The sequence below is a fragment of the Scleropages formosus genome, chromosome 14 (assembly GCF_900964775.1).
Source record: "Scleropages formosus chromosome 14, fSclFor1.1, whole genome shotgun sequence".
In the NCBI taxonomy this organism is placed as follows: Eukaryota; Metazoa; Chordata; class Actinopteri; order Osteoglossiformes; family Osteoglossidae; genus Scleropages; species Scleropages formosus.
In genome coordinates, this window is record NC_041819.1 from 7,161,445 (window position 1) to 7,187,267 (window position 25,823).

General features: G+C 40.9%; 1 protein-coding gene across 1 annotated transcript in view; it reads right to left on the bottom strand.

Moving 5' to 3' along the window:
• Positions 1-25,823, bottom strand: part of LOC108920484 (ephrin type-A receptor 6-like) — a 133,329-nt gene that overhangs the window by 68,356 nt on the left and 39,150 nt on the right. Inside the window, exon 4 of the mRNA XM_018729244.2 lies at positions 7,826-7,829. Coding sequence (XP_018584760.1) covers positions 7,826-7,829 — 4 coding nt within the window. The remainder of the gene's footprint in view (positions 1-7,825; positions 7,830-25,823) is intronic.

Here is a 25,823-nt window from a genome sequence, read left to right on the forward strand (position 1 = left end):
TGGCTGCGACGCATCGCATCAGTAGTATTTGTATGCCTCCCATACAGATGAGCTGAACTAAGAAGCAGAGCTTGTTATTCAGAGAAAGAGCATTCCCTTTTACACAATGGAGAAAACCAATAGAAAGCAAGATCAACTCAAAGAAGATTATCTGTCAGAAGGTAAGAGACAGAAAGTTGTTTAGGGTTTCATACAGAAGCATTCATTGTATATTCTGTATAATACAGTGCCTTTAAAATGGTACTTTTCATAAGATCAGTATAAGAACTGAATAGCATTTCAGTCAAATACATTATATTTTAGACTTACATAACCATAGCTTTTTTCTATACATCGTTAACAATACCAGCACAAAGATTTTAGCATTGTATGGGGGGCAGTATATCACTGCAGTAGACACAGATCTTGAATAGCCATAGAACATACTGTTACGTTTACCATTTATCATACTAATATTTAATGGTCTACACAAGAATGACAACGGCTGAAGGCGTTGACTCTCGCTGCACCTCACATTCTTCTTGTATGATCTGGGCTTTTCTGCTAAATATAGGTTATACATGGGTGCTCTATTCAACCAGAGTTCCACTGAAGAAAAAAACAAGCTGGGGTTACATCCAGGCAAGAGAAGAACACACAGAAAACGTGGCTGTTTTGGAAGAAACAAGATCTCTGCAGATGTTTACTTTGTATCTGTAACACTGGTGGCCATTCGCAGTGTTCGCATTAAGCTTCTTGTTAATGAACCCTGTTTATTAAACCTGATTCTCATGGCAAAATGTATTTATGTACTTTTCTGGGTACTCAATCTTACATGCAAAAATTAAACTTAGACACAATTAAGTACTTACAACGGTGCTGTTAATTAGAAGACTGTTAGACACTGCAGTTGGACTGAGAATTCCCCAGCTCCGTAGACAGTAAAGTAATGACTTTTTTATACTGGGCAAAGAAGTCTTTTGGTATCCAAGGTTGAATTATGATACAAAGTACATTAGTTGCAACACATTAATGAGCCAAAAAGTGATAGTACAGGTAAAATAGATAAGAATTGGTAAAAACTTAACCCAATTTCTACCGTTTATCAGTGCTGAACTACTGCTGTCAAAAAGCTAGGCATTACAAAGTACCAGAATATAGATGGATGGAAGTGCCATCAAGTCAAACCCAGCTTATTGATTTCATGACTACTTGCATGGTTTCCAAGGTAAGGGGGGGGCAGAAAAGGTCTGCCAGTTCCTTGGTCTGTGTACATCTGGTGGGACAAACAAAGGGAGAAACATACAAACTCCACACAAATTGATTTGGGCTCAAACGTCACATACACCAGCAGCTCAGGAGTAGTGATTCACCAGCTTTACTCTTTGTGTCACAATGTCTCCAACCAGAATATGGAAAAAGTAGTAAAAGCTTACATTTCAAGATAACTAATCCATGCAAAGAAAACCAGTTAAATATCGCATGTGTTTCAAATGACAAGGTGCGAAACAGAACTCATAAAAATAATAACTCTTCAAATGAGAAGAGCCAAGAACAGGGTACTGTCTCACACACACATTCAGTTAGCTGATACTTTTCTCCAAAGCAACTTACAATTATCTACCCATTTATACAGCTGGGTAATTTTACTAGAGCATTTGAGAGTAAGTACCTTACTCAAAGGTACTACAGCTAGAGGTGAGGCTTGAACCTGTGGCCTTTGGGTCTAAAGGTAGTTGCATTAACCTCTATGCTACCAGCTGACACAAGAAAAGTCTAAAGCCACTTGTCCCAAGCAGGGCTGTAGTGGGTCAGGGCATAGGAGGAGGGGACACAGCCAGAAAACAATGACAGTCCATTGCAAGGAACCCCAAGTAGGACTCAAACCCCAGACCCACCAGAGAGTAGAACCCAGCCAAACCCAGTGCGCCAGCGCACCTCCACACCCCCACTGTGTTACAGATTCTAGTAAAGTTTGGCTGTGTTACACTTTGCATGACAGTGGATCAACACAAAAATGTTTTCATTCTCTTCTGAGTGATGATAAATGGAATGTTAGGATGCTGCTGCTGCTGCTGCTGGCGCTTTCGATGTGGCTCTGGTTATTCTCCCTGGGAGGCAGCTACAGGCGACTGACTCAGTTTTCTTCTGGGCATTTTCTCAGTCTTTGTTGTGGGACTTGTTAGTACATTTTAATTAGATTCGGATGCATCGTGGTATAGTGAAAGACTCAAAATTCACTGTACGACATTATACATCGTTCAAACAGTTGGTTTCCTTAAAATGGTAAATTAAACTGGAGCAGTGCTGCATTCTGGTAAAGTATGGACAAGCATGTGGACAAGAGCTATGATTTAATTCCCCATCAAAAAACTCCAACCTGCACAATTCCAGATTTTGCTCTCCAATAGTCATTATAAGGCTCCCTTTCCTTTGAAGCCAACACAGTCTAATTTAAATTCCCATCTGTTTTTTTTTTTTTTTTTTTTTTTTTAAACACACTGAAATGAATATGTGAGACAAGCAGGTATTCTGAAGTGGGACTCTGCTGCCAACTCCAACTGCGCTAAAGCAATTATGTTGAAGGTTTTGGCTCCATTTTTACATAAACAGCTTGCTTTGAGCTCACATTTTGCCAGGGCCATTTCACTCCAAGGTAGCCTGTAATTAGAGACTACAGTAAGTGACAACCCCGTCCCCTCCCACTCCTATTTAAATTCCTGTAGAGCAAGGATGAAGGCAAGTTATTAAAAATCCATTTTAATCAATACATGTAATTGGTGACTGACAGGCAGCATGAAACGAAAACAAAACATAAAGCGACACTACGTTCCCCTCAGGTGGAAAAGTGAGAAAACACTGGCATTCATCCAGGAGACTAGAATTTCACTGGGTACAGTAACAAGGGGCCTTGGACAGTTATTTGCAATAACGAGGTAAAATTTTAATGAGCGTGTTTCAGCGGGTCGATGCTTCACTGAAAATGTTAAATGTTGTACATAATTAATCGTAACAGCAGATCGTCCGCCTCTCCTTTTCAAGGTTGCCCCATCTTCGAGCCCCATGGGCAACTGCCTCCATGGCAGCGATGAATTTGGGGTTTACATGCATACATAGTTTGTAGTTCACGGACAGGTTTCCCAAAACTCAGTCCTTATAAGTCTCCTGCTCGACCTGTTGTGGTTCTCGAGAAATTTTTCAAGATGCTTTATGACTTTTAGATCAGAGTGGCTTACAGAGGGGATGACATGCCATTGCTGGTTGGACTGTGGCATGCTTCGCTTACCTTGGTGGACCACTGCTGATGATTACTTCTTTTCAGGAAGAACACAGAATAACGATTAAGGAAACAAGCTTGAAATTTAAAGGTTGTCAATTTAATTCAATTAATAGAAGACATATGCTGGTGTCCTTCTGCAAGATAGTTATATTGTCCCCACATTTTATGGGGCAACATGAGTTAGAGTTATCACTTTGCAATGAAAAGATCTGGGTTTCAATCCCTGTTCTTACTGTTGTGTCCATAAGAAAAGCATTTACCCTAAATTACTTTGCTGCAGTTTAAATTACTTGGCAGAAACAGGTAAATAAATGGAAGTTGATTGGTATAGAAGACTAACATTGTAATTACTTTATAAAGAAAGGCATCAGCTAAATAAGTTAATGAATAAATAACACCACATATATCTATTGAAACTGTCATTTCTGACAAAATGATTGGCTAAGCGTTAAAATATTATAACCCAAGAGAATAAAACCGGACAAATGCTGACAGACAATGCTAAGGAAATTCAGTATGGAAAGTGACTAGTTCAACAATTCAGAGGAGAAAGATTTCCAGATATGATACCATAGTTCAACAGCAAATGTGAGTAAGAACCTCCACAGTCAATTTGGAGTTTTGATCCTCACTTCCCTCTCCTTTCTATTCGATCTCCTTCATATTCTTCACAGTTTGAGTCTTTTCACTGGATGGCATTGATTTCATTCATTTCTGGAGCAAATACGTTGGAAAACAATCATCCCCTCTGGTCTCGCACAGCTCCTGCTGTCAGAGGGTGACATATTACAGCTGCCTGTCAAATAAGGTAAATGTTAGCTGGCAGTGGCAGCTTCCATTAAAACACACTTCAGAACAATCTAGCCCCTGCATCTCAATACATTCATGTGTCTCATAATCCTACAGTACTCCTCATTTTCTCACTGTATTATGGTGGGTGAACATTTCGACATGACAAGCATACTTCACGGTAATTGTGCTTCCCAACAGTCCAGCTATTCCACCCTGTACAATGCCAGTCCAAAAATAAATCCATGAGAGGGCCGCAACAAGGGACTGATGGATTCCATCAAGCAATGGCAGAAGACCAACCCTTCTTTGCTCCATAGCCCTCTGTAGGTAACAGTGGACTCATCAATGTGGCAGAGTGATGTTACAAGATCACAACTCATACCGATGCCTGTTTACTGAGGGCATGCTTCTTAGTGAGACAGGACACAAGCACACACATTTTCAGAACTGCTTGTCCCATACGGGGTTACGGGGAACCGGAGCCTAACCCAGCAACTCAGGGTGTAAGGCCGGAGGGGACACACCCAGGACGGGACGCCAGTCTATCGCAAGGCACCCCAAGCGGGACTCAAACCCCAGACCCACCGGAGAGCAGGACTGTGGTCCAACCCACTGCGCCACCGCACCCCCCCAGGACACAAGCAATTAGATGCTTATTATTATTACATTTACATTTATCTATTTATTTGGCTGAAGCTTTTCTCCTAAGCAACTTACAATGTTAAGCTACTTACAAGGGTTTACCAATTTAAGCAGCAAGGGCTTTACTGGTTTTGGTAAGTACCTCCCTCTGAGGTATTACAGCAGGAGGTGAGATTCAAACTTGAGTCCTTTGATTGCAATGCAGCAGATGTAATCCACCTGCTGACATGATCATTATTATTATTATTGTTATTATTACTATTACTATTATTGGACACAGTAACATCTTTTCATTCATTAAAATACTATGATGCAAATTTTATGTTTACCTAAAAGAAACATTTGTCATGACGACCTTATTACTTCATGAATATTGATGTACAAATTCATTTTTCAGAAGAAGCAGAAAAACTCAAAGGGTACATTTTCAATTAGCCAATCAGTGAAAAAAGTATTACAGAGTTTATCAGATTCATTCTATTCTTACTATTAATTCTGTATGATGGTGACAATAGTACAGATATTCACGCAGGTATTTATGTCCTCCCGGTATGGATGTAAAACATATATTAAAATGCTTAGAAACCTTGATTGTTTGTCTGATGGAGAGCTTGTGACATCAACAGAAAAACAAGTCATCTTCTTGCTCTCACTTCCTCTTTCCTGTCAACTGCCAGATGTCGCGAATGTGGGTGATGCCAAAGGATGGAAGATAGCCCTCTTATATTTACTGACACAAACTAATGGCAGATGCAGTGAAGTCTGACCACATCACATGCTTTGGTAGCCAAGGTGAAGGGCTGATTTCTGCCAGTCAGCACCTTCAGCTCCAAATCAGATGGAGAAATGCTAATTTCATGTCTCCTTAGCTCTGGAACAGTGCATACCCTAAATGTTTCTTTTTATTAATATAATTATCTGATTCTTTAACTTAAATGTTTCATTTTGAGGTGATAACATACATCTATCTGCTGCATGGAACTGTGTACAGCAACAATCAAGTTATTAACTGATTTGTTCATCTAAAAAATGCACAAAGTATTATCACCCGATGTCATATATGTACAACTGTTTGCAACAATAAAACTGAAAAAAATATATCCAAAACATTACTTAGGCTGTTATAATTTCCTGAATCTCTCTTTTAAGAAGTGTCACAATAGAACACACACACACACACACATTTTCAGAACCGCTTGTCCCTTACGGGGTCACGGGGAACCGGAGCCTACCCGGCAACACAGGGCGTAAGGCCAGAGGGGGAAGGGGACACACCCAGGACGGGACGCCAGTCCGCCGCAAGGCACCCCAAGCGGGACTTGAACCCCAGACCCACCGGAGAGCAGGACTGCGGCCCAACCCACTGCGCCACCGCACCCCCCCACAATAGAACAATTGGACCATTTCAGGGTGTCATCAAGATATTTTCGATGTCATGATTTATTCAAGGTACTTCCATCTTGGCACAGCAGTCTAATGTAAAATTTAAGGTAATGTAAAGTGCTCCCCAAAAGGCTGGTAGCATATGGCTCAATGGAAAAACACAACTCCAGAGTTACTAAGCTCCCAACTGAATTTACTATAGATGGGATAAAAACATATATATTTATAAAGAAATCTTGTGTCCCCTTTTTTAAGATGGGGGAAATCTCACCAAGGGTAGGGTTAGGGACACCGACAGGCACAAGCCCACAACGTGCTGACCCTGATTCAAACTGAACATCTCACCTTGAGGCAATGATTACGTGACACAGATGAGGTACATGGATCTTCCCATAAATCACTTTAAGAATCCAGAATAAGCAAGGTACTGTACATTAACACCTTTTTATTGGGGCTTAGGCAAACTACACCATTTTCTTTCTGTCATACAAAAAGTTACTATAAAGTTGGAAGAAAAAAAAAAAAAAAATTAGGAACTACAGTGTGACCTCCTACTTCCATAAGAGAGCAAACAGTAAAATTCTCTGAAATACAGTACATTTGGGTAGGCTCTCAAAGCGCTAAAGGAACAAATGAATTGCCTGTGTGTGTGCTGTTGTGCAGTTCTCCTGACTTGACAACAAGCTTTAATTAATACACCGAGCAGTAAACTAATGGATGCAGACACAACCCTTAGTAGCAATAACCTAGCTTTGCTTGGAGGCTGAGACTGCTGCTGTGGTTCACATTCGTATTCTATTTCAGATAGAAGTCAAGATGAGGAATAATTCATACTATGTATAACAAGCGCCAAACCAACTTCACAGGTACTGTAACGTCTAAAATGTAAATTCACTGTACACAGCCAAAGTAAAAAACAAAATATCCAGTGAAATGTCTAAAAATACAGAAGCTTCTAAAATGAATGCTTGAAGGTTCAGTGTCACAGTTTTTTGAATGAATAATCAGTATTTATTTTTCCAGACATAGTGCAAGTGAGTTTGAAGGACAACTTACCACTACGCATACTCAGTTATTATTATTGCTCATAGGCTCAACATCGTGCTTCACCTCTGATTTAAGATTGCAACAATTAAAACTGACAAGAGATGTTAAAGTGAAATATATACAAACAATGTCTTGAAAAGCAAGCATTCAAGTACAGCGTAATCTCAATCACACCACAATCATACCACAGACTGCATACATTTATTCTCATTCCACTGGTTTCAACAACGTATTGCACTGAGGTCATGGATAGTCTCTAAATGGAAAATGCAGCAATGTCCTTGGAGATTAGATAGAAAATAGGGTATAAACTTCTTTGTGTACTGTACACATCAGTTCAGCTGACTTAAATGCTATGAATCAGTTCAAAGGATAGAATAAATAATATGACATGATGAATGGGAAAGGAGATGGTGAATTAAGCAAATAAAGCTGAAAAATTTTTAATTAGTGTTTTTTTAGATGCACATCATAACAGGAGGGTGGCAGAGTATAAATAATTGATTAAATCATTAAATCAAATACTATTAAAGAATATTTCACTGAATTTTGTGCTACGCCTTTAAATTTAAGCAGTGAATAAAAATGACTTGGATGAAACTATTCATCATCTTTGCTACACAAAACGGGTAGCCTGACGGTTGATGGCATGCAGACAGAAATAATAGCTCTGTGCACAAATGGATCCCTGGGTTTCATGACCATGCTGAAAGCCAAGACCAGAATTTAATGTGTCATTTTGGCAGCTGGACACCACCATGGCACGTCACTTACTATTCCCGCACCGAATGCCCTCTAGTCGGGAATGATGCTTCTCTCCATTTGGAGCAAGCTGCCACCTGGGCGGATGTTTCTGGAGGAGCAGGCATGAGGGGGCCCTGACCCAAGGCAGTTCAGGGTGGGGACGGGTGGTGGGGAATGCTGATGGGCGGTGAGGGCAGCTGCAAAATAATATATCGCGACACACAAAAGTCATGGGTTTTTGAAAAGGTCGGCTTATGCAACAGTGGCTATTCCCCTGGCGAAATGAGCAGTGCTTTATGGCAGACATGATTTCCCCCCCACACCTCAAGCATTAAATTCCCATTTTTAGAGCTGTGGCTCTGAGCTGGGGAGCGTTTTGAGCAGACGGCCACGGCACCAAAATCAAAGCAGCAATCGAAGACCTGCCACCACCTCTGCTTTCTTTAACAGACACATGGAATAAATAAGGGTCTGGCAGCCTGAAAGTGCTACCAGTCACACACTATGAGCAATAAGAGGATGAACGCAAGGTGAGCGCTGCTCAGCTGGCATCCAAAATAGTAGTCAGACGTTATCTTGATTGCAAAGAATGGCACAACATCATTTACTGTGGCAGTCGGGCAATCCACTGAAAAGGAACGCTCGTCTCAGACCTTTTTTTAAAAACTTACAAAAAAATAAATGTGCAGAGGCCATTGCTGTAGGAAGACTGGTGATGTACATGTACAGGTAGGGATGGGTACTTTGGGGTGAGAGGACATGAGGACAGGCATTGCAACGATCTCTTTTCTACCTTTACAGAGAGCGACTGAAATGGGGAGGCAAGGTGGGGGCGGATTTATTTAAGGACTTTGCCAGACTGGTTGCTTGTGTCTGTGGGTGGAGGGGGCTGCTATTGAACCCTCCAAATTAAGCTGCCTCATTTCTCCTTGTCGCCCTCTTCAATGTTACTCTGCCTCCGCCTGTAAGAGCTCTCTGTGCCCACACATTACGACTCGAGGCCAGGATAAATGCTAATTGGGACGGATGTCGGCTGCCTTAGAAAAGGGATACTCCTTATTTATTCCAATTGAATTTCGATCATTTAAAAAAAGAAAAAAAAAAAAAAAAAAACTTTATTTTTACGTTATTTCGGGATAAGACCCACATTAAATGCACTTTCCCTTATGTGCAGGCTTTTTAATTTCCCTGCCGACATTTCTGATACATGACTCTTATCGGTGCCTTTCAATTCAGCCTTGCAACGCATACTTTTATCGGTTCCTATCACACTTTTATCAGCACATCAGCACTGGCAGCGACTTAAAAGAAAAGTGGCTAAAAGCATCATAATTAACATTGCTAATGTAGACCTCCGAATGGACAATTTTCACATTGCGATAAAGACAAGTAACCTTTTATTAGACCTTAGGAAGAATGCGATGACAAAAGACACTATGCAGATGAACTGTTCACTAGATTTTAGTGAACATATTAGCATGTTAATATAGAATCTATGTGACAACATATGTGGGGGGGCGCGGTGGCGCAGTGGGTTGGACCAGGTCCTGCTCTCTGGTGGGTCTGGGGTTCAAGTCCCGCTTGGGGTGCCTTGCGACGGACTGGCGTACCGTCCTGGGTGTGTCCCCTCCCCCTCCAGCCCTATGCCCTGTGTTGCCGGGTAGGCTCCGGTTCCCCGTGACCCCGTATGGGACAAGCAGATCAGAAAATGTGTGTGTGTGTGTGTGTGTGTGTGTGTGTGTGTAATTTTAGCATATATTCAAAATTTCATGATTTGCATCAACATTTCTTTATCATCCCACTTACCTTTCCCTCCTCACCCAATGCCCAATGAAAATTTGACCTGTTAAACTGTTGTTGATAACATATTATTTTTTTATGTATTTTAAACTTAACCACAATAAATACATACATACATGCATGCTATCTGAACCCCTTGTCCCATGCGGGGTCACGGGGAGCCAGAGCCTACCCGGCAACTCAGGGCATAGGGCTGGAGGGGGAGGGGACACACCCAGGACAGGACACCACTCTGCCGCAAGGCACCACAAGGAGGGCTCGAACGCCAGACCCACTGGAAAGCAGGACCCGGTCCAACCCACTGCGCCACTGCACACCACCACCATAAATAATGAAGGTTAATTTGTTTTATTGAAATGGCTTGCGCAGTGCGGAAAAGATTTAAATCCTTGGGTTTTTCAAGTAGGCCCAAGACACAGCATCGTGTGTGACAATGTAAACCAAGTATAACATGAGTGATTGATTCACTCTTTAGTATATCTTTAAACGGCTGCGAAGAGGAACATCCCTAAAGGGGTAAACTGAACAATGGTACAACAGAGACCGTCTGAGTGTGTCACTGGACTATCTTTAATCCGTCTGTATAACTGTTAGTGACTGTGTAATATGAAATAGCTGTAACAGCCGAGGTCACGCCTGAATGGGAACACAAGTCCTACGTGAGGCAAAAGCAAAGGTAGCTGAGTATGATTACTCAGGGATCGAGAGTGCCACCGCAACATCTTGTAATTCACATGTCAGCTTAGAGGCCTGTGTTACAAATAAACTTGTTAACAAAAGTAAATACGTAGAGTAGAGCTTAGAATTTATCTAGGTGACCAACAAAGACTTTATCTAAACAAAGAGTGCCATGACGCAGCAAACCTGTTGTTCAGAATCATGTGCCTTTCTTCAAAAAGGAGCAATACTCTAAATATACAGCACATCATAGCTCAACCAAAAAGTTAAACACCATGATAAAGTAATATGAGTAAACTTTCTGGAGCAATGTCACTTCAACACTTGTATTCATATTTTTTTAATATCTCATATAGTTTGTATTTTGTCTGTGGCTATTTATTCTGGCTTGTTGACGGTCTGCTGGTGCTTTGCTAATTCAATGAGGAAATGACACAGATTATTTTTAATGTTTAGAATATCTTAAATGGTAATGTGCAACATTACTTAACACAGATGGGGTTTAACTTGCAGCGAGTAGCATTACTGCCTCACGGCGCTTTGGTGGTGCAAGAGAATGTGGGTGCGAGCCTGGCTCAGCCTGTGTGAGGTTTGCATGTTGTCCCTGTGTCTGTGAGGGTTTCTTCCAGGTGCTCCAGTTTCCTCCCTGGACTGGTAACAAGTAGAAATTGCCCTGTGTAAGTGTGTGAGACTACCTTGCGATGCCCTACCATCCTGTCCAGGGTGTACCTCCCCAAACGTTGCGGCCAATGCCTTTGGGATAAGCTCTGGTATACCATGACCCTGCTCAGGTCAAATGATTATTGAAACTGGATCAGTGGATGACCTTTAACTTTATATTTTTTCTGTTTCACACTTGAAGATACTTCTACATACAGATTTCATACCTAAGCAAATATGAATATACACACACACACACACACTTTCAGAACCGCTTGTCCCATACGGGGTCACAAGGAACCAGAGCCTAACCCGGTAACACAAGGCATAAGGCCAGAGGGGGAGGGGACACACCCAGGACAGGACGCCAGTCCGTCGCACAGCACCCCAAGCGGGATTCAAACCCCAGACCCACCGGAGAGGAGGACTGTGGTCCAACCCACTGCGCCACCGCACCCACCATGAACACACATTTTTTTAGAAATTTTTACACTGTAAAACTTTTGAGAAAACACTGATAAACAGATTCTAAACTGAAGAAAATTACTTTCCTGGCAGTAATCTTGAAGGGAAAAAAGTGAGGTTGAACTATGTCAATTGCACCATAAGGGAGTGGTGCATCCTGTCCAGATGTAAATACTGCAGATATGTTATGCACCGCAGTCAAGTTATACTCTTTAAAAAGCACAAATTTGCATTCTCAGACCAAGTTAGGAAATGTATTGTGCTGCAGAGACAGTGCGGCATGAATAAAATGCACCAATTTTACAAAAAAACTGCTTTCAAGTCTCTCCTCCTACAATTGCCATGAGCACAAAGCCATAAAAGCAAACAAGATGAAGAAAACATTTGGTACCTTTTAATTGGGGAGGAGTTGAACAAAGTTGTCCCTGTCAACATGGGATGATAGCTTTCTTAAATAGAAAGAAAAAAAAGTGCATATGTTTTCCCAAACATATCAGCCATTGAAATATTTTTTAAGTATTGTCCCCGCATTTCATGAATACTTTCATACGCTTTATATTAAACCAGTTCCGCAATGATATCAATACGTTTTTGACCTGATAGCACATCCGGTCCATTCCCAAGGTCCAGCGGCTGCGAGCAGATGGAAATTTACAGAATGTCTACATATAGTACACCTCCATGCTTTTGATATGCAAATGGAAGGCGTACAAAGGGTTCAAAAACGAGCTGACCGCTCGTTAGCTTGGACAGTTGTCCTTAGCGGAAGGAGCGAAGTCGAGTTAAAGGCTGGCGCGACAGGAGTCTGGCTGCGCATATTCAACATGGCTGTCACGCCTGAAGGACAAAACAAGAGGGAAAAACCCCCCTAACAAGAGCGACACACACCAGAGGATAGAGGCATCTTTTGAAATCTCACTGTGGGGAAGCTGTGGCTTCTGTGTTAGTAGCTCTGTCTGATTCCCAAAGCCGGCGATATACTGGAACTGCTGCAGCCATATGGGATAAGAATAGACTCAAGTTCAAAATACATTCCTTTTCCGTGCATAAAGGAAAGAGTGAAAATGCAACGATGAAAGCGTAGCTCAGACAGAAAGACAAGCACATCTCACACAGGCATGTGTCACTCTTTTTGATCCTGAAGCCCCTTCAACTACAGGCACCTCATATCTACTTAAATTTCAGTCAACCCGATGGGTCCAACGGCCTAGGCTTTAAAACTCCATAGGCGTCCATGCTTGTTTTAAAAGCAAAAAAGAAATTATTAAAGCAATAAATCGCTCCTACTTTTACAATAAATCTAAAACGGAGGCAGCCATTTTTGTTTCAAAGGACCACACTAATTTTTTTCAGTTACTAAATTACATATAAAGGACAATCCATCAGCCTTATAGTATCTGCATCGCTTCTGAGACATCAGCAGCCACACCAAGGAGACCAGTCGTACTCATATACATTTTTCCTTTCTTCAGAATTCTAGCTGCAAAAAAAGTAGTTTAAGCAGCAAGTACCTTTGCCTTTTAGAAGCAAAGCACGACTCCTAGCCCCAAACACAGTGGAAAGGTACTGCAGCCTTTGGCCCGATATTAGTATGCCACAGTAGAGCGTGGGAGGAACTTTTAAACACACAGTGCTTTTTTAAACTGTCACTGCTCTACATGCACTGCAGATGGCTGGGGGTGGACATGTATTTTACCTCTCAGATCACTTCTCACCAAGTTAAAAAAAAATGTTATGTGGTGGGTATCATCATCCTCATCATCATTATCTGCACTGCGGGTCTTTCTGCTATTAGTATGTCTAGCCAAATGTATCTTTTTAAAGGGTTCTGTATTTGTGCTCTCAAATCAATATGAAGTGCTCATATAGTGTATTTTGGCCGTGATTATTCTCCTCAAGAATAACTTGAAAGGTAAAACCTGCCAAAAGTTTGAGGATACCTGAGCAACCTGCGTAAGGGATATACTGGAGAGAAAAGTGAAAGCAAAGCAACCCTCAGGAATCCTGTATCTCTAAGACGTGCTGCAGCAGAGCTGGGAAGAGACGGAGGCGAATTTCCTGATCACACTTGTCAATCAAAAGCCTTGTAAACAAAAGTAATTTGCAGCAAATGTGCCCAAACTTTCGACTAGTAGTGTATATAGACTATATTTTCTAAAAAGTTTAAAATGTTAAATACAAGAGAAAATGTCTTGGTGTAAAGAACCAATGCAAACAAACTGATTAATCATTCTGGGCCCTGGCATTTGCGAACAGCACTACTGCTGCCAGGGTGCTAGGTTTAAGACCATGGTAATTATATCACTTACACACTGGAACGACAAAAGATATGTTATTCTGCATTAAAATAACCAACTTCACTGAGACATTTCTTAAAAACAAAATGCAGTTTGGCCAATTACTGGGTCAATTCCAGGGTGGGCTGTGAGCAGCAGTAACTTTCAAGTGTTTCAAGGGCCTCTGATTTAAAGTCTGACTACTGGCAGCAATGGGGCTCCACTTCGAAACCCTGAGTGAAGCTTCTGATGCCTCGTGGAACCTTCATCCTCATCCAGAGGCTAAGAAACACATACTTCAAAAAGTGGCCCAAGCACTTGTAGATCTAATTAGTGCCCTTAACACATGCATCTTTCATGGAGGGAAAGGATGCTTTGGCTGAGCGAAGGAGCCACTTAAAGACCCGTACATGCTTGGCAGGCCGGCGTAGCCGACACTCTGGCTAATAAGGGGGGATGTTCATCTGTGGCCACTTCAAAGGCCATATGGTGAGCCCTCCAGAAGTCTCAGAAAGGGGCACCACGGGGTAACCGGCCTCAGTCCCCTCCCACAGTCTGCCATGGCACACAACACAGAAATGGGCAGGTGAAAAGTGCAACCCTGTCAGGCTGACACATGGCAACCTGTTTGCTCAAGAGCAGTTTCACCCAGCAACAAGTCATGGTAAATATCGAGGCAGACGCAAAAAAAAAACAAAGAAGCTTTTCTGACAGTTTGGTTGGGAAAGAAAGTATGTTCTTGACACATCCTTGGCACTTATCGCAGTCCAGTGGTAGCTGTTTTTATCAGCTGAAAAGTAAAAATAATGTACACTGAAAAACACTGTAAAAATTTTTCAGAATTAAGATGCAGAGAAAATGTTAAGATTTCTGTTGTGAGTAAATTAGTTACTTGAGTCAAGCACGTGTTTTTGGAGTGCGATGCTGGTGTCAATCACTGCAATGAGATACATTATTTTTTGCTAAATTTGTAAGAAGGTTCCATAACTTTGTCAAAACCAAAATTGGGTGGTCATTTAAAAGTTTTATAGGGTTAATGCCACTGAGGCAAACTCTTGGTGACCCTTTAGATGATTTCATAGTAAGGAAGCTACGCACTGTGTCGCTATGATTGTAACAGGTATACAGTCGGACAAATCCTACTTCACATTGTAAAAAACTTGAAATTACACTGGCATAGCCTGCACTTACTACTGTCTGCACCTATGCAACATGAGTAAGAACATAGCCTAACAAAAGATTATTAAAATATAATTCCAGGGAAGTGATCGTTTGTTAGCCACATATAAAATAAATCACAAGCATTGACAGTACTGAATCAGACTGCTGCCTCAACAGAATGAACACAATTGCACCCTTTATAAGGAACTTGAGTTTTTGCTACTTTCAGAATTTAAGTTTTAAACAGAAAGAAAGAAACAGTATTGTAATTGGTACTGACCAAATAGTAATTAAATTTGAAGTTCTAGGACTAAGTAAAATATTGTGATATACTGTAAATATTCATTTCAAGTATTCTGTGACAAACCATAAGGGAATTGTTGACAAAAGTAGGCACAGGACATTGCAAAATTAAACAATTTGCCAGCATTTATTTTTCTTTGGCATTATTTTGTCTGAACTTTTTTGAGGAAATTTCTACTATGGCACTAGACTATAAATATTAAGCTACTTCTGCTGACATGCATCACAGAAAAATAATAAACATGGTGTGCGGCTCAAAATATCATCGTCGTGCAAAATTAACTGTACCACCCCTTGTGGTTATGAAGGATGCTTATGGATATTTTCCATCCTTTTTTGCGAACAGTAAAGTATTGATTCATATAATTTTATATGCACGTTTATTATTGAGAAAGATGTGTGAAGGCTAAACTTGTAGAGACCAACAATCATTAAAATAAAATATATACGATTTGTAATTTATCTTCTCCTTTATGGGGAGGAAAAAACAAAAAAACAAACACAAAAAAAACATTTCAGATTAGCGATTAGAAGATAACATGAAACACTTCATTTGAGAACATATACGAGAAAGTTATTAGAAAATAAGTTTCTATTATATATATAACATTTATTAGAAAATTAAGATCTGCTTTTTGAATAAAACTAGGATGTCATGGTACAAACATGGTATTTATAATACACTGGGGCTCACATGATTTCAAGCAGCACTGCACATCTTAAAATCATGCCAGGATGGATACTGAGAATGAATGTACAATTCTTCTTGATACAGTGTATGTTTCCTTGAGAATATTTTTAAACTCAGCGCACATCTGTCTGATACCACTGAAGAAGGTGTTCTAGTTGAATGGAAAAAGTACATGCATTTAAATTAAGCAGGTAAGTACTGATTGAAATTGATTTAAGTAATGTAAAATTTAGCAGATCTTTCTTTTTCATGTATGGAGGCAGCTTGTGTTTTATGACCAAAACTATCGTTAGCTGCGGCCCTTTTCAAAAGTTCAAAATTCTTGTACTTTAATCACTGCCTCTTCTTTATTTATCATTTTTATTTATGGATATCTCACATCATACTACATATTCTTGGAAAAAGCCTATATAACATGTATAACTCCACAACTTCTGGACTAAATTCAACTATGTTGCACAGTTTGCCCAGATGTTCAGTTGCAGGAGCATTCAGGTACAGTCTTTGGGCTAAATTCCGTCTAAAAACTGTGAATAACCCATAATCAATAATCACCTTAAACTGCAAGACCTGCAAGTGCAATGGGAAGGAATACACTTCAAAATATTAACAACAACAACAGTAATAATAATAATAATAATAATAATAATAACACATACTGAGGAAAACAGCTTTTTGCACATTTCTGAAATGTGGAACATGAAGTATAAATAAATATGCATTGATTTATTGAGTCATGGCTGATGTAGTCACCTGGTTTAGTCATGTGTTTAGCCTCATGTCTGTGTCAGAGGAGTCACACAAAGTTCACAACAAATCCCCTTGAACAAGTGGTTACTCATACCGATCAGTTTTCTAAGACCGGCCTACTTTGCTCATCTTTCCAGCTTTGAATTGCATGGATTAGCTCATCAGCATGACAGTCCCACTGCGGCGTGGAGAATGCGATATAGCACTGGGTATTTACAGCCGTCTTTATGGGATTGGATCTGCAACTCATCCGCATGGACCAACAAACCTGAGGATAGTCCTGCAATACAAGAAATCAGTCTGAAAAAACTGGTCTTTTCCCCTAAGGCAGGCAGTCCGACAGCATGAAACAGGAGGTAGTGTAGTGGTAAGAACTGTCATGTTGCAATCAAAAGGACTTAAGTTTAAATTCCATTCCTGCTGCTGCACCCTTGAAAAAGATTCTTCCCGTGAACTAACAGTAAAAACTGTAAACCTCCGTAAGTAGCCCAGCGTTCAATTGTAACACTGTAAGCTGTTTTGGATAAAAATGCCAGCTAAGCAATGGTCACCAAAGAATAATACATGTTGGGAGTACAATGACAGCAAAAAATGAGTAAGTAAAGAAAAAAAATCAAAAAAAGCTTTGGCACTGAACAGGTCTCGTCTCATGAAAAAGAAAAAAAAAAAACTGATCAATCTTCATGTCTTTGATACCTCTGTCAGTGTCATTGTTTTACACAAAGGGATGGAAGGCAACATTTACCAGAAGTCTATAAAAGGAAGGTGTTATTTAAACAGTGAAGCAAACATTCGGTGACATTGGAAATGAATCGGAATTGCCAAAGTGCAAATACACTTTTGACATGTTTGGGTTGTGCATTTCAAAATCAGAGAGCTGAAGTTCAGAAAAATCAGAAAGGCAGTAAACTGCAAAGCGCAACATCCTTAATAATTTAAACAAATCACTGGAGCACTTCTTTCGTTCCACTGAAAGAAACATAGGGGGGAAAAAAAACCTGCAAAGGAGGGTCCTTGACGCTAGACTGTAACATGCGTTCCCAAGTCTTACAGTCTTAGAGGCCTTGTGATGTGTGATCTAGACCATTACATAAGCAGATTGTCTTTTTCATTCTCACACTATGTGGGCTCGGGTGGAGGGAAAGAAGTTTCAACGAACGCTGTGAAGACTGTTATTCCACAAACAAAATCCTGTCAAAGAATCAAATCCTTCACTTCTTTTGTTTTGCCAGCAGAAGGGGCTCATTTCTGCATTCTATGAAACGTATGGATTTTTTTCTCAATTTTTTTTCCCTGAGGAGCCTTTGATCAAGCTAGCCTTTGATGTCACATTCAGAAAATAAAAAATAAAAAAGAGGGAAGCAGGAGTCACGGAAAGTTCACTCCCCAACTTGGCACTGCTAATCAGAAACGGTAATCTACATAATTTATTCTTTAGTTGGATTAAAACCTACTAGTCCCTGAGGTGAAAATGTATTCTGATCCCCCCCACCTCACACAGACTCAATTTTTACTTTCTTTTTTTAACCCAACACACGTGTTTTCATCCATCCATTTTCATTAACCGCTTGTCCCAATCAGGGTCTGGAACCTATCTTGGAATCAGTGGGTGCAAGGTTGAGGAGGGTACACCTGGATGGAACACCAGTCCATCGCAGACATGTTTTCAATTTGAATGTAAATATGCTGCAGAGACAAATCTCATCAACATTCTCATCATTAGTTAGAACTGGCTAGAGGTAGAGATGAAGGTGGAGGGAGACTCTGCACTGTACGTTTGCATCATTAGTAAGACCTGCAGAGTGCTGTGATAGACTGGAACCTACAGAACAGTGATACAGAAGTCCTGCTTCCACTGGAATTCTCCACACAGCAACAAACATGATATTGATGTCAAGATATTTAATCAGTCATTGTCTATAACTGCTTGAATAATGTTGACTTGCAGTGGTCCATAGCCTATCCTGGAAGCATAAGTCATGTTACCCCATGGGTGTGATGGCAGTGCACTGCAGGGCAATCACACATACTCATTCATGCACTCTCTCTCTCTCTCTCTCTCTCTCTCTCTCTCTCACACACACACACACAAACTACTTTGGGAGCAAACCAGAACATCCAGAGGAGAAACACCCAAACGCAGGGAGAATGGGAAGACTCTACAAAGAGTCATCAGTATTTCATCATGCTTATAAACCTACAGCCCAGAAGCTGTGAAGCACCAGTAACACCCACTTTGTTACTGTGCCACCCACACCTTAAAAATTTCTATTGAAATTTATGCCACCCCCCATCTTAAAAATCTTAATTGAAGTTTAGATTTAAATCCTATATCCAGGATGAGAGTGTACAGCCAGGAGAACTAAACTTCTGGGTCCAGACTGGATGGTGGATGGGAAGATCAGCTGTTAGATTGTTTTCACCAGCGCTACCATGGTGATTCATGGGCTTCACAGTGTTAAGCTGTCATATCAGCCAGTCTGCTGCCTGATTTTCTGTCCTAAAGTGAATGGCGACATTAGTTTCACAGAGCTGCAGACAGACAAGGAAGCTGACAGGCTAAAACCATCCCCCTCCCGTCCTCGCGCATCTGCAGCCCCCAGGATTTCAGCCAGCCAGCTCTGCATCTCTCTCCCCTGCTGAGAGCAGACGATTCCAACGGAATGAGGGGGAGTGAGGAAGCTCGGTTTTCAGAGACAGATTTGTGGGAACAGCCTGATATCTGTGGTACCAAAATCTGTTATGTAGAACACGGCCCGTGGCCACATCAGTGAAAACTGCAACAGCAGGCAGACACGCTGCAAACATTACTTTAGCTAATTCGCTTTTGCCATTTCTTTTTACCCGGGTACTTCCAGCTGATGGAATTCGGTAGGTATGTGTTTTTCAGCTGGTCGCACAGGAAGCAGCTTTTCGTTATACTTCCGATGGCCAAATCGCAACGAGACCATTTTGAGCCGTGACATCTGCATAGTGTGCTTAAACATTAATGAGTCCAATTACAAATGCACTGTTGCATGCAAGACACAGAGGTGATCTGCTGTTCGCACCCACATGAAACTGCGCCATACTCGGAAAACGAACCTGAGAGCTCTTCACTGCCATGAACATCTCATTAACTCCGTCAAACAGAAAAGATTCTTTACATGCTGTAATGCTGAAAATTGAAGTTGTCTGACTTGAGAAAGCACCGGTATTTCCTCTGAGAAATGCGCTCTTGCATTTTAAAGATTTTTTATTCACTGCTTGATACACCTCCTCTTTGTCCTTGGGATCCTGGCAGTAATGTGTGCTTTGGTACCTGGAGGTTTCCGGGACTGGAGTTTTCCAGTAGCGTCTCAGTGTGATGCACTCGCAGCATTATCCATTCATTTCGACACCCTCCAGCACCACCTTCAAGTGGACAACCCGAGGATACACATGGGAATGTTTACTTTGGATTTGAACAATTTGTATTTCCTAAAGTGATTTTCACTGATCCTTATGCAGGTTCACATGGCACAAAGTTTAAGGACATGGACTAATCTGAAGGTTGCAGGTTTAACACCCATTCCCTATTACTGCTGTAGGTCCCTTCAGCAAGTAAAAATACCCATCTGCATAAATAGGTCAAATGTTATAAGTCACTTTGTGTGAAAGCATCAGGTCATGAATGCAATAATTAAATCACTGCATGAGTCTATATATATACTTTATATATATATAAAGTATACATATATACATATATACACACACACACACACACACACATATATATATATATATGGGAGTAAGTCAAAGAATCTGTCTTCATTTGCTATAGATTAACGGCGATAGTTTTTCCACTTACTCGTAATTTTAAAAAATGCTCTCACACCGAAAGCAGTACAGAAATGTAAATTGACACATCAACCAAAAACTTCAGAAACATCCTTCTCTTAGGCAATCTATAATGCTACTCCCACAATAGCTGCTTGTTACACAGAAATGCATCCTACAAATGTCACACTGTGAAGACCCCCCGCAAGTCCTGTGGGCTGCTAAAAACATGAGCTCCCAGAGCTGTGCATAAGGAAAGCCTCTTCCTTCTTTCTTCACTCTCACTTTCATCTGCAGGCATCTATAAGATGCCTTGAAAGACATGCTTGAAAATCCCTTCCTTTTAACACTGTCCTTCAGAACAGAAAACTGAAGACCTCTGCCTTGTTTATGGATACTTATCATTAAACCACTTCTAAACAAAAAAAAACTATTCATACTTTAATACAATTAAAATGTTTGACATTTTTTAAGATATAAGTGGCACAATACAGATATCCATCTGTGTTTTAATGAAGTCATAGTCTCTTTAGATAAAGGATAATTTGGTATAGATGAATACTGTACTACTAAAACCCATATTCTGTAATGTTTATGTGGCAGGCTGGAGCTCAGCTTCACCTCTGAATCCAAACATGTGGCTCCACCTGGGAAGAAACATATCCTGAAACAAACAATCTATCTATAAAGAGCCTGTATAAAGAGACTGGGCTTTGGACAGAAAAGAGAGAGAGGTCTGGGAGAACAGTCCGGAGCTCAACGGAGTTAGACTTCTGTGAGCCGACAAATGGGACAATATACATTTACATTTCAGTATAGCTGGGTTTCGTTGTTTTGTCATCTTAACTGTCTTTTTTCCTAGCTCCATTACTTCTTGTGAGCTATGTTCAGTTGTGCATTGAAAGGCTATCGATTAATTTATTCAGTTAACTTTGTTCAGTTTTCGCGTATCTTTCTTCTACATCTGGATTAAAATTTGGGTAAATTCACCCATTTGAAGATAATCCTGGAAATAAACACAGAGCACAGGACATTATAAGAATGGGCATCCCACTAACTTATCAGGGAACATCATAAGCAGCATACCAGAAGGAGGCATGTTTCTCAAAGGTGAGCTGAAGCTTTCTGGAATCACATTACTGGACTCCTCCGAGGGCTGGATGTACCCTCAGCTGAGTCTTTAAGCAGTAAAGCTGAACATTTATTGTACTATTCCTTTGACAGTGTAAATAAATGTGTGCTATCTGGAGAGCCTGTGGCATGCTGTTTGTCATCTGTGGGGAAAGGTACTCACAAATTCAGAATATATATGGCAGGGAAAAAAAAAAAAAAACTGTAGTACAGATATATGGTGGAAAAGTCTTAGTCACTGTGTACCGAACGTACTGATGGCTTCTCCGCTACATTGCTGGGGAGGCAGAACCATGAAAACTGTTTGAAAGCAACGAAAGTTAAAGGAAGAAAGGATAATAGGCATCTTCAGTCCTCAGATTTTAACATCATGTATTGGAAGACAATGCACTAGAACATCTGTTCAGAAAGATTAAAAGTTGGTCAAGGCCAGCAGTTGGCCAGCTGGTCAACTGGTCAAGGTGCAAAAAGAGAAAACTGATTTTTTTTCATTTTTCATAAATTCTTTGCTGATTCTGAAAACTGCAGACGGGATTTGTATTGCATTCTTGCTATTTTACGGGACCACACAGAATTGCTAAATCAAACAATGGCACCAGAGGCAGTATGCAATGCCATATGTTACTTATTTTCTTACTGTCACACAGGGGAAATTTGTTTCTCTCTTTGTTTTCATGTGATTCTAAAATGATGCATGGAAAATCTGTTTTCTGTAATTAATGAACATTCATTCACTCAGCTCATACTTTTCTGCATAGCAACTTAAACTCCTACCACTGCTATTTACAATTATTTATCCATTTATACAACTGGGCTACTTTACTGGGGCAATTAAGGGTAAGTACCTTGCTCAAGGTTATTACACCTGGATATGGGATTAAACCTGCAATCACTGGCTCCAAAGGCAGGAGCTCTAACCATTAACCCTAACCCTACCAATTGTCCTTAATGTGAGTTAAAATCTCCATTTAGCCTTCGTTTTGTTTTATAGCATATATGCAATATCTGATAGTCATTGTTTGCTGACCTTGTATCAATGTTCACTTAATCTTGCCAGATTCAAAGAAAAAAATGCTACTGATTTACTGATACTGTTTATGAAGACTACCTCTTTGATACATATGTGAATTGTTCCTTTCCAAAAGTATACAAAACAGCATTACACATCATTTGTGCTGAAATGTCTATTTATTTCTAAACATATTCATTTCTGTATGTTTTTCCTCATATATTAGGAAAAGGCAGGTCTGACAGTGTAATTGTGGACAGCTGGTAGCGTAGCGGTTAGACCTACTGGCGTTGGATTCCAAAGGTCGCAGTTTCCATCCCCACCTCTGTACCTGTAGTACATTTGAACAAGGTGCCTACCCGACATTGCTCCAGTAAAATCACCCAGCTATATAACTGAGTAAATAATTGTAACCTTAAGATTATAAGTCACTTTGCAGAAAAGTGTCAGATAAATGTAAAAGGAGGAGTAACTCCATTTTAGCACCTCAATATTCAATATATTTGTTGCCTGAAAAACCTGAAAACAATGTACCAAAAGTATGCCGGGGTAAACAAGAGTTCAGCATATGGCTCCATGAAGCACAGTCGCAAATAATTCCCCAAATGTCTGTTTTAATCTGCTTGCTAAGGTTAAAAAAATGTTTTTGGCAGTTTACACTGCCTCACTTCCCTCTCCCAGGGACATTGCCCCTATGAGACCATTACCCTCGATGAGAAGTCCAAAACATGATAAACTATGACTACAGCATATTTCGTTACCCTGTGCTCCATAAATGGCAGAGCACCCAAATAAATCATTGTGCAGTGTAATTGCTAGAACACTGGCCTGCCTAAGGATCATATAATACAGGAGTGCTTTGGTTAATCGGGAATTCCTTTGGTTCGTTTTTCAGTGGGTTGTGACTGGAATCGCATTGTTATTATTAATGTGCAGAGTGCTTTGAGTCCCGCCACTGAGTGACACCTCTTGATCACCAAGGTGTTTTCAGAAACCGTTGCTCGCTCTGTTTCATAAGAATCTGGTAAAGCCAACCCTCTGCCTGAGGCCCTAGGGCTCTGAACCCTCCGTAATAATGTTCTACTCTGCTTCTTTACCCACTGTCCGCAAACAGAGATCCTAATGGGAGGCACCCTTCCCGTTGGTTGTATTTAGCCAAGCAATACACTTTCCTAAGTACAGTTCTGTTGCCGTAGCAACCAGCCAGAAGAGCAATCACAGCATAATGAAGACCCTTTAGCTTTTGTTAAGATAAATTTGTATAAAAATGCCCGGTCATGAAGAGAAAACAGCCCTCTAGGAAAAAATTAAATACACTGTGCTTCGCTGGGACAGAGGGTTTGTATTAGTGCATTACCCATGTTCTCAGCTACACCAAGGCCATGCAATGCCGTGTTGTTTGATACGTCCAAGCAAGCTGGCTGAAAACTTTTCAGTTAGTATGCACTATTCCAGTACGAATAGGATGTTCAAGTTCTCCAAGTCCCTTTGATACTGAACCGCAAAAGAGGATTGGAAAATAAAAGCATATGTTTGCACGCGTGTGCGCTCTGCGGTGTGAACGAGGCCGAGGATTATGAAGCATCTGCCCTGGTGCCGCAGTTTCTCCCTCACACAAAAGATGTGAGAAGGACGTGCTGCCTTTTAGACTCTGGCGTGAATGGGGATATTTCTTCTCATTAAAGACACCACAGCAAAGTTTCTTAAATGCTGCTGTAGCTTCGCAGAGCCAGGATTGAAGCATTAGCGTCTTGATTCCCCCCTGAAGGCAGGGCTTTCAGATGTGGGCCTCTGGGGTGTAACGCTCACTTTGCCTGTCTGAATCTGGTAACCAAGTGCAGGACTGCTTTCCTGGCTACGTATCCTGCACATAAATGTCTGCAGGTAGCCTTCAGGTAAAAACACAACTGATATGTGTTAGCTTATACATACTTACAGCATCAACAGCAGCTAATGGTAGAAAAAAGAACACAACAAAAACTAAAACAGTATTCTTAAGAAAGAAGAAATAACATGATTAAAGCAATACTTCTTTTGTCTTTATATCTCACACACACACACACACACACACACACACACAAAGTCTACAACTGCTTTTTCGGAGCAGGTTCACGTTGAGTCGGAGCCTAGCCAGGCAATGCAGGGCACGGGGACACACCCCAGAGAGATGCCAGTCCACCACAGGGGCCCCCAGCAGGGCTCGAACCCCAGGCCTGCCACGCAGCAGGCCCGGCCAAACCCGCCACGCCACCGCGCCCCCCTGTTTTATACCTCCAGATGTATTATTTATGTCTTTGGCCATAACTGTCTCTTGTTTTTTCTTCTCAGTCCAAACATAATGCTGAGATCAAATATGTAATAACCTTTTGGGCAGTGCAATACAGATTACGTATGGCTTATCTAGTTATACAAAAGAATCTGACAGCTTTAATTTTCAGATCTTCACAGGATACTTTAAGTAAAAGAACAGGAATGTTTCTATCTGTTCCTCATTTGCGATGCTGTAGCTGCAGACAAGTCTTCAGGTTAAAAACTTTTGTACTGCTACAGTTGCACTACTCCTCAGCGGATGTCTCATGGAAACAGACACTAAACAAGCTCCGGTCCATCACGGACAACGATTCCCATCCTTGTACACCAGCTTGGGCGAACAAAGGAGCACCGAGTAACAGGCTGGACCAGTTGCAATGTTCTAAGGAGCCCTACGGGAACTTGTTCCTGCCAGCAGCCATCAGACTATATAATAATTTTTCACTCTGCCCGGCGATGACCTCTCAATGTCTGAGCGGTACTGGACTTCTCTGTCATCTCAATACACCTCACGTCACTCTGGCTTTCTTTGTGTAAATATACTTGCATATGTATCTACCTAACTTGTTAATTTACCCACCTTATTTATTTACCTATTTATTTCTGTCTACAAGGTATGACTGCTTGTTTGTACATATGTTATATGTATATTGTATGCTGCTGAAACCAAAGAGAATTCCCCCTGGGATTCATAAAATTTCAGCCATTTGGCACAGCAGCACAACAATTAGTGCTGCTCTCTCACAGTGCCTGTGTGGTAAGAGGACGTTGGTTCGATTATCACTCAGTCTCTATGGAGTTTGCATGTTCTCCCTATGTCTGTGTGGGTTTCCTCCCACAGTTCAAAGACATGCAGTTCAGGTGGATTGGTGGCTCTGAAATCAGCCATAGTGTGCTTCAGTGAATGACAGAAAGTGTCTTTTA